At 31.9% G+C, this 10,331-nt stretch overlaps 1 protein-coding gene across 1 annotated transcript; it reads left to right on the top strand.

The window, feature by feature from the left end:
* The first annotated feature begins 4,392 nt into the window (after positions 1-4,392).
* LOC110037052 (hypersensitive-induced response protein 1) lies at positions 4,393-9,878 on the top strand. The gene is made up of 5 exons (XM_020741618.1): positions 4,393-4,493; positions 5,776-5,985; positions 7,354-7,474; positions 8,194-8,382; positions 9,334-9,878. The coding sequence occupies exons 2-5, from the start codon at positions 5,797-5,799 to the stop codon at positions 9,687-9,689; spliced, it is 855 nt and encodes a 284-aa protein (XP_020597277.1). The 5' UTR covers positions 4,393-4,493; positions 5,776-5,796; the 3' UTR covers positions 9,690-9,878.
* Positions 9,879-10,331: the final 453 nt, after the last annotated feature.

A 10,331-nucleotide genomic window follows, 5' to 3' on the forward strand; every position in this document is an offset into this window, starting at 1 on the left:
TTTGAAATTTTCTTTGCTTTGTTCTATTCTATTTTATCATTTTAAATATTTATTGACAAAACATTTTCTATCATTGAAAATATTACAATAATATGGCTTCAAACTGAACACCCTATTTTGATTATTAACATGTTTATTTTCATGTAGATTTGTTGGAGAATGCTTGGGTATATTTAAATTTTATTTTTATTAAATTTATGCATCATTCAATGTGAGCTTAGTAGTAAACAAATTTTATTAAATTGTTAATTTTATTATATGTAATATTATTGTGCAATTATCATGGGTTAAATTTAAGAACCAAAACTAGACTTTTCAGTTTCTCATTAATGATTGATTTATGATTTGTACTAAAATCCAACATACATGTTATGACAACCCGAACTCTCATCCATCAAGGTATTGTCTGTTATGACCAAATGGTCTCACGGTTTTGCCTCGTCGGTGTAGTTTCTTAAGATGTCACCCATCTTAGAAGCGTTCCTTGAAGAACATGTTTAACTTTGAAGTTTCTATTGAAATTTCACTGTTACACTAAAAAGTGACTCGATGTTTAAGAATTTGGCTTCAATTTATTTAAAGGGTTTTATAATCTCTCCCACTTAATTAGTTGGCATTCTCGTCAGTTCTTCTATCCCATAATCATCTACTTGCCATATGAGTTTCTAGAGGTGACCCCTGCAGATTCAAGAGGTGGCTCCCATCATCTTGCACTTTGACCCATTTGGGGTTCAAAAGGTGGCTTACATGGTGCAGCAGTTTGTTTTGTATGACAACTAATGCTCATCTTTTGATTGGTGTTATCCTCTGATACAATTTGTGACTGCCCAAACTCTCGCCCATGAAGGTATTGTACGTTATGACTTAATGGCCTCACAGTTTTGACTTGTTGGTGTAACTTCCCAAGAGGACACCCGTCATAGAACTGTTCCATAATGAGCACACATAACTTTGGAGTTTCTAATGAAAGTCCACTGCTATACTAAAAGGCAACTCGATGTTTAAGAATGCAACTTCAATCTACATAAGATGTTTCATAATCTCTCCTGCTTACGTAGCTGACGCCCTCGTCTGTTATTGTATCCCTGAATCATCCACCAGGAAGATAAGACTTTAGTGGTGTCCCCTAAAAAATTCAAGAGGTGGCTCCCATCATCTTGCACTTTGACCCATTTGGAGTTCAAAAGGTGGCTTCCATGGTGTAGCAGTTTGTTTTGTATGACAATTAATGCTCATCTTTCGATTGGTGTTATCCTCTGATACAATTTGTGACAGCCGAAACTCTCGCCAATGAAGGTAATGTACATTATGACTTAATGGTCTCACAGTTTTGTCTTGTTGGTGTAACTTTCCATGAGGACACCTATCATAGGACTGCTCCGTCTTGAGCACACATAACTTTGGAGTTTCTAATGAAAGTTCATTGTTATACTAAAAAGAAACTCGATGTTTAAAAGTTCAACTTTAATTAACATAAGAGGTTTCATAATCTTTCTCACTTAGGTAGCTGACGCACTCATCTGTTATTGTATATTTGAATCATCCACCAGGAAGATAAGACTTTAGTGGTGTCCCCTAAAAAATTCAATAGGTGGCCCCCACCATTTAGCACTTTGTCTCATATGAAGTTCAAGAGGTGTCTCCCATGACGTAACATTTTGTTCTGTATGGCAATTAGTTCTCATCTTCCCGCCAGTGTAACGCTTTGATACCATTTGTGATAGCTCAAATTGTAACCCTTCAAGGTATTGTTTGTTTTGGCATAGTGGCTTCATGATTTTGCCTCGTTAGTATGACTTCCCAGAAGGTCACCCATCATAAGATTGCTTCAACATGAGCACACTTATCATTTGATATTTAAAGAAAATATTCAAACTTATTTATTATTTATTAATTTTAACATAAATGATCGAGTATTATTCAAGTCAAGTTATAATGGTTCATCAATTATAGTGGTTCATTTACAATCATACCTTCACTTGTGACCTGTTAACCCTACCCACACTCGTGATTGTTACGATCATTAAAGTTAACATGCTTAAAAATATTACCATATCAATAATATCATATGTGCTTAATAATTATGTAGAATTTAATGATATTTATTGTTGTAATATATTCTCATTATTAAATATATTATTCTTTATATAATTTTTTCTTATAAATCTCATATGTCCTCTTTCAACAACAATAAAAACAATAAATCTTTATCCCAATAAGTGGGGTCGCCTATATGAATCAATTTTCTCTATTATCTATTATTGAGTGTCATATTTTCATTTAATTCTAATAAATTAAGATCATTTTTTTATACAATATGCCCAAACATTTATATGTCTACTTTTGTCTTTCTTAATAATAGAAGTCGAATCTAAAACATATACTCTCCTAACCAGAACATTAGAATGTGACCAAACCATCTAAGACATTTAATGTGACCAAACCATCCAACATTTAGCGCCACAAAGCATTGCAGATATCAACTCCATCTTATTAAATTTTCATTTCAGTCAAAGCGGTATTTTTCTAGCACACAATAGGCCCGAAGCATTCCTCCACTTCAATCAACCAACTTGACTTCTACTAATAACATCCACATCTATATTATTGTCATATCTAAAGCGTGCACATATTTTAATAATTTGATCTATAGCTACAATTTTGTCACAAGTGTTACTACTACTAAAATTACATTCCATGTTTTCAGTTTTAGTTCAACTCAAATGAAGTGCTTCAGACTCCAATGTAGACCTTTATAATTTAAGTTTTTTCTCTAGTCTCATCCACGAGAAGAATATCATCAACGAAAAGCATATACCAAGGTAAATCCTCCTATAAATGTCCATTAAGAACATCCATAACTAAACCAAAAAGAAATGGGCTTAAAGATGATCCCTAATGTTATCCAACTGAAATAGGAAAATATTTGGTCAATCCTTCCTTTTGTTCTAACACAAGTAATAACTCTAACATGCATACATTTAATGACTTGAATATAAGTCATATCAACATATTTATTCTCTAGAACTCTTCATAGGATATTCATAGGATATCTCTTAAAATTCTCTTAAAATCTTATCGTAAGCTTTTTCTAAATCAATAAAAATCATATGCAAATCCTCCTTATTCTCTCTGCACTTCTTCATCAAAACTCTCAATAAATGCATAACTTCCATATTACACCTGCATTGCATAAATCCAAATTGATAATGAGAAATCCTTATAATACGTATTAACATATGTTCAATTACCGTCTCCCATAATTTTAAAGTACGACACATCAATTTAATTCCTTTATAACTTGCACACTCTGATGCATCCCCTTTATTCTTAAAAAAAGGAGTCCAAAACACTCAAAGTAAAGACCTCTTATACCCCAATGTGAGCCTCTCTAATTCAATTTTCTCTTAAGCTTTTTCTCTAGTCTTATCCACAAAAATGATACGAGCTTAAAGGAATTATGTGTGTTAGTATTCTGAAATGTCAAAAATCATAAATTTCAGATATGTAAATACATAAAAATTGGGCGGTATTTATGTAAATGAGAGCATTTACGATAATAATAGTAGTAAGTCACTGTCAGCCTTCGCGGGGAAGTAGTCCTCCTCCAGGAGATATCGTAACTTCGGAGTTATCGTATACAATAATTAAATGCTTTTAAGGCCTCTCTTTCTCTTTCAACACATCCATATTGCTGAGAAGTCTCTCATGCTTATCTGCTTTTGTCCCCTTCATAAAAAGACATTTCTTGTATTTACATATCTAACATCTAAATTTTACATTTTTACCATTCACATCTTTCATATTACATCAAAAACGAAATGATCATTTCACCTAAGGTGATATATATTTAAAATTTAAATTTTAAGTATTAAATATACAAACATAAAAAATATATTTTTAAAGATATTAATTTAATTTCAATTATTTGAAATTTTTTTTTTCGATATTGTGATTGAATTTAAGGTCGCGTACATGGGAAGCTGTTGCAGATAAAGTGACTCTCATTTTGTTTTTGGTAGTTTAAAAACAGATGTGCTCCAGTTATTTCTATATAAATAATTATTTTGGCCTTTTATAGTAATGATGTATGCAGTAGAGTTGTTCATGGCGATACATTTTATACTTTAAAACAAAAAATAGTACAAAACATTATAAAATAAAGATAAACACATCACTTATTAATGTGTCTTATATATATGCGCAGCATACTCAGATCAATTGGTTAGACGTTTGTTTGTCAGTTATAAGTCCCCTCTGTTATGGGATTCAATTTTCTCAAAGTATAGGGTATGATACTTGAATTATAGACGCTTGAATGACGTGGAGACTTGTATAATTTTAAAATTATATATATTTATTATTTGAATGGGCTGGCTCTCTCTCTCTCTCTCTTTCATATTTAGAAAGTGGAAATTAATGCGTCTTCTTTCTCTTTAAATTTGGATCCTTGGGGGTTTCTTAGGAGCTCTGATTTCAAGGGCGGAGCTAATGTAAGTTTATCCTCTCCCAAAATCTCTTGTGGATCAGTCTTGCTGAGTCTGAATACGATCTATTTATTTTGTTATAATTTTGTTTTTGGTAGAATTTAGCCCTAGTTTTGAAGATCTGTTTCTATATTTTACGGTGAGAATTTATGGTTTTGGTGTAATTTTTCTCTGTTATTACCAACTATATGTAAGTATTTTCTGCTTTTGTGCCATAGAATTTGCAGAAACACATTCCTCCGACGATTGCAGGGAGATTTTTCAATTTCTGTTTAAACGTTTGCAGCCCTAATTTACATTTCAATGTAATTCATCTCTCTTAACTTTTGGAGAGAGGAGAGACTAGTGAATCCATTTTTTTTTTCTTTTTTTGACATAACAACTTTCAAATCCCACCAAAAGATATTGATTGGGATCTCTTTGATTATGTAAATTTTTTATTTTAAATTTATATGTATATGTATGTTAACAAGTTGTTTGATGCTAACTCTTTTAGGGGATGTTTGGCTGCACCTAAGATTTAAGTTAAATAGGATTTAGTAAATCCTATAAATCCAGATATATTGAATCCAGATGCATTAAATCTAGAACAATGTTTGGTTTGATAAGGTTAAATCCAATTAAATCCCTTTAAAGTGTTTGGCGATGAGAGAAGACTTCCTCACTTAAGTCCGTTAAATCCACCTAAAAACCCAATGTAATAAATTCAGAGTTTTCATCAAGGTAGACAAAAATTCAAATTTAAGAAACGACAGGATTTAAGTTCTATTTTTTCGCGTTTGGCGGGATTTACGTTAATTCTGACATAAGTCTTGTTTAAATAGGTGTACCAAACACCGCCTTAGAGGGAACCTTCTAAGTGTTATTGTGATATTGGTACTTTTATTTTTGGAAGTTTTACATGCATACCTCTCAATTCCTATGAATTTACATATCTATTACCTACACTTTACTGTTTTACATGTATAGAATAGCGAAATTAACATACATACTACACAATTCTTATGTTTACATATCTAACAACCAAAATTTGATATTTCCACGTTAACACTTTGGTGTCATAAACCTCTGCACGGGAATGTGTATTTCACTTTTAAAAAGATAGAATGATGATATTTTTTTTGGTTAAAAATTTGAGTGTTATGCATGTGAATATAAATGTTGTGGTTATATATGTAAACACATATGAATTGTATGGTATGTATGTAAATGCCGCATAATGTAATGGTCTTGATGTTGTCATCTTTGATATAGTAACTTTTCTCATCTTTTACAAATTTACATCCAGATAAAAGCTCAAGTTTAAGCCATGGGGCAGCTGTTATGTTGCGTACAAATAGACCAATCCACTGTTGCTATTAGAGAGCAATTCGGAAAGTTTAACGATGTTCTCGAGCCTGGCTGCCATTGCGTCCCGTGGTTCATGGGTAGTCACATAGCTGGCTATCTCTCCTTACGATTACAACAACTAGACGTGAAATGTGAAACAAAGACGAAGGTGATTACTTTTTTTGGCTTTCATTTTACTAAATTTATGGTTACATAAGATAGTCAAACTTAGTAGGAATTATGATGATTTGCTGTTATAATATTCGATAAATAAAGTTCTTTTCATACTTTACTGGGAAAGTTAAATACATACCACATAATTCTTATATAGTTACAGATATAACACCCAACATTTGATACTTCACACTTATAACACTTTGATTTCATAAACCTATGCATGCAAAGCTGCATTTCACTTTTAGAAGACCGCGATGGTGGTATTTTTTATGTGATATTAATGTTTGAGTGGTGTGCATGTAAATGCCCCTACTTTATATTGTTATTCATTCCATTGTCTCAAGTTTGGTTGGTGATAACAGAGCAAATTGCATGTTTAAATGCTGGAATATTTACACACATACAACTTAATTCTTATTTATTTACATATTTAACACCTAAATTTCAATTTTTACATATATGCCCCCTTAACTATCCATAAAAAGGTGTATTTTACCTTTTGAAAGTTAAAATGGTGGTATTTTTTATGTGATATGGATATAAAACGTAAAATTTAGGTGTTAATTATGTCAATGCATAGGAGTTGGGTGTTATGTATGTAAATGCCCCTCAAATGTTATGTTGTTTGGTGTGAAATTTTTAAAAATGTTTCGGTTATTCTGACAAGATTTTGATGTTTAACAAATGTATTGAACAAGATCATGAGATCATGCATTGCGCCATATCATTTGAAAACCACGTTATAAAAAACTAGGGAATCTCAGTGCTGCCTAACATGTCCAAGAGTTGAGCATCTGACAGTGAAACATGACGTGCTTAGCATATTGATATATGGAAGATTTACATGCATACCATTCAATTCTTGTGTATTTACATATCTATCACCTAAACTTTACTTTTCACATTTGTACCAACTTATGTATCCGTGAAAAGGTCTATTTTGCTTTCTCTAAAAGTAACAATGATGCTATTTTTTTTATTTATTTATTGCGGTATGAAAGATTTGGGTGGCATAAGCGTAAACATCAAAGTTTAGGTGTGAGATATGATTGAAGTTCTCCACTGCGGGAGCTATTAAAGCTTTGTTTTATAAATATATGGGACATTTACATCCATAGCACACAATTCTAATGTATTTACATATCTCACACATAAACTTTCATTTTTACACACATAACACTAAAACCTTTAATATCGCATCAGAAATAGCATTATTTTCACATTTTAAAAATGAAATATACATTTTTATGCATAGGTTTAAAGCGCCAAAGTGCTATGTATGTAAATATTATGTAAATTTTGCTAAATATTTTGCTTTAATGCTTTCTAAATGAACTACTAATCATATTATCTGTTACAGGATAATGTTTTTGTCAATGTTGTTGCATCCATACAATACCGTGCGCTTGCTGGTAAAGCGAATGATGCATTCTACAAGCTTAGCAACACAAGGACTCAAATCCAGGCTTATGTGTTTGATGGTAATTTATTTGAAAATTATCTACTTGAAAGAAGTTGAAACTGTTATTTACAAACATACCACCCAATTCTTAGGTATATACATATCTAACACTTAAACTTTGCTTTTTTACATTTATACCACCATATCATTCCTATCACATAAAAAATGCGACTATTTTAACCTTTAAGAAGTGAAATACACATTTTCATGCATATGTAAGGTTGAATATATGAAAAAAATTGAAGTTTAGGTGTTAAATATGTAAATATATAAGATTTGAGCGGCATGTATGTAGATCTTGCATATATTTTACTTCACTATTTTTAATCATTTTCTTTTTATTTTATTTCTTGTAATTCCTTCAAACCTAACAAAGCCCTAGTTTTGTCATATGAAGATGAAATAAAGTTATAAAGCTCAAAATGTTGAATCTTGTTTTCCTACACTTAAAAACTTTGAGCTGCATCAGAAATTTGTTTCACAAGAATCTTTTGAATCTATTTCTCACCGCCTTTCTCATATTATCATCATGAGGCATTTACATACATACCACATGTTCTTATGTATTTACATATCTAACATCTAAATATTCATATTCACATGAACACCAGTCAATTCTTTAACATCACCACAGGTTTATGACACCTAAGTGTGTCAGATATGTAAATACATTAGAATTGTGTGGTATATATGCAAATTTCCCAATCATAATTTAAACATACTTCTGTTTTCCCACAGTAATCAGAGCTAGTGTTCCAAAACTCAACCTGGACGACGTTTTCGAGCAGAAGAACGAAATCGCGAGAGCTGTGGAAGACGAACTTGAGAAGGCCATGTCTGCTTATGGCTATGAAATAGTGCAGACTCTAATTGTCGATATTGAACCAGATGAGCATGTCAAGAGAGCCATGAATGAAATCAATGCTGGTAATTTTCTTCTTTTGGTTTTTTCTGTCAAAGCTAATTCTTCCCATTTTAGCTTCCAGATTCTTGTTTTATTGAAATTAAGGGCTTATTTGGGATCACTTTTGTTTTATATTTTCAAGCATGTTTGTTTAGTGTATTTTTTACATGATTTTTATTTTTAGGAAATTTACATGCATAGCGCACAATTATTATAGATTTACGAATCTCACCCTTATAATTTCATATTTACGTTGGTGTTTTAAACCTAGGCATGAAAAAAAGGTGTATTTCAGTTTTACAAAATGATAAGTGATATTTTTTATATGATTTTAAAGATTTGAGCGTTGTGTGTGTAAATATGAAAGCTTAGGTGTGCAATATGTAAATACATAAGAATTATGTGTTATGCATGACATGTGCTACATAAGCATTTTTGTTTTATTTTAAAAATAGTATTTGTTTAGTGTGTTTTTGTATGTTTTTTTTTTCCCAAAAACAAAGTTGCTTGCTTTTAAAAATACTCAAAATATCAAAAAAAAAATTTTTTTTTTTTAAACAAATAAACTTGTTATAACATGACAAATATGTTTTATTTCAAGTAAACATATAAACAAAATAAAATAAAAATAAAACGGAAGTTTTACATACATACCATGCAATTCTTACATATTTGCATATGCCTAAACTTAAAAGTTTTGCATTCTTACCTCCTTATTTATGCATGGAAAAACGTATTTCACTTTTTTAAGTTAAAGTAGTTTTTTTTTATGCAATATGCAAAAATTTAGGTGCTCAGTATCTAAATATATGGGAATTGGGCCGTATGTGTATAAATGCCCCCAATAATGATCCCAAACTGCCCCTAAGAATCTGCTCCAGCTTTTTTACTGACTTCAGATTCATGACTCATCCTCCCTTTCTTACATCAAAATCAAAACATAAATTCTACTAAAAATCACCCCTTTTCGTCAGCCGCTAGACTAAGGTCGGCTGCAAACGAGAAGGCGGAGGCTGAGAAAATCATCCAGATCAAGCGAGCTGAGGGCGAGGCTGAGGCAAAGTATCTGTCAGGTCTCGGAATAGCTCGGCAGCGTCAGGCGATCGTCGACGGATTGAGAGACAGCGTGTTGGGATTTTCCGTCAACGTGCCCGGAACAACGGCAAAGGATGTGATGGACATGGTCCTCGTCACGCAATATTTCGACACCATGAAGGAGATTGGAGCCGCCTCCAAGAGCTCGGCGGTGTTCATCCCTCATGGACCTGGAGCTGTTCGAGACGTCGCCGATCAGATCCGAGACGGGCTGCTCCAAGCGAATCGGGTCTAGTAAGTTTGCTTGGTTTCTAAAAGGCATGAAAAAACTACCACCATGAATTTTAAGATGCTTTTTTTTGTTTCAGTTCTGTGATTATTATAGTGGGAGTTTTGTGTGAAATTGTGGAGCAGGATCTGCTTTTAACTGTGAATTTGAATGATTTGTGTATTTTCTTTATCGAAGTTTGGCTGTTACAGTTGATCTTATGTTACTCAATTAACATTGTGATTAGTATAAATGTATGATTTGAAGATTTGCATACGTACCAATCAATTCCTATGTATTTACATATCTAACATGTAAGGTTCAAAATTCAAATGTTTACGTGCATGCCACCTTGCTATGCATGAAAAAGGTGTATTTCAGTATTTAAGTTAAAAGGCTGCGAACTTAAATTTTCATATTTACGTACATAGCACAAATTTCTTATGTATTTACATGTCTCACGCACATAATTTTTTATATTTACACACATAGTGCAAACACCTAAATATTACATAAATAGCACAAACTTCTTATGTATGTACATATCTTAAGCCTAAATTTCTTATGTATTTACATACCTTAAGCCTAAATTTCTATATTTATATACATATTACTTTTGCATTCACATATCTCACACCTAAATTTTCAAACGTAGCACAAATTTCTTAT

This window comes from Phalaenopsis equestris, unplaced genomic scaffold, assembly GCF_001263595.1.
Source record: "Phalaenopsis equestris unplaced genomic scaffold, ASM126359v1 Scaffold214330, whole genome shotgun sequence".
Taxonomy (NCBI): domain Eukaryota; kingdom Viridiplantae; phylum Streptophyta; class Magnoliopsida; order Asparagales; family Orchidaceae; genus Phalaenopsis; species Phalaenopsis equestris.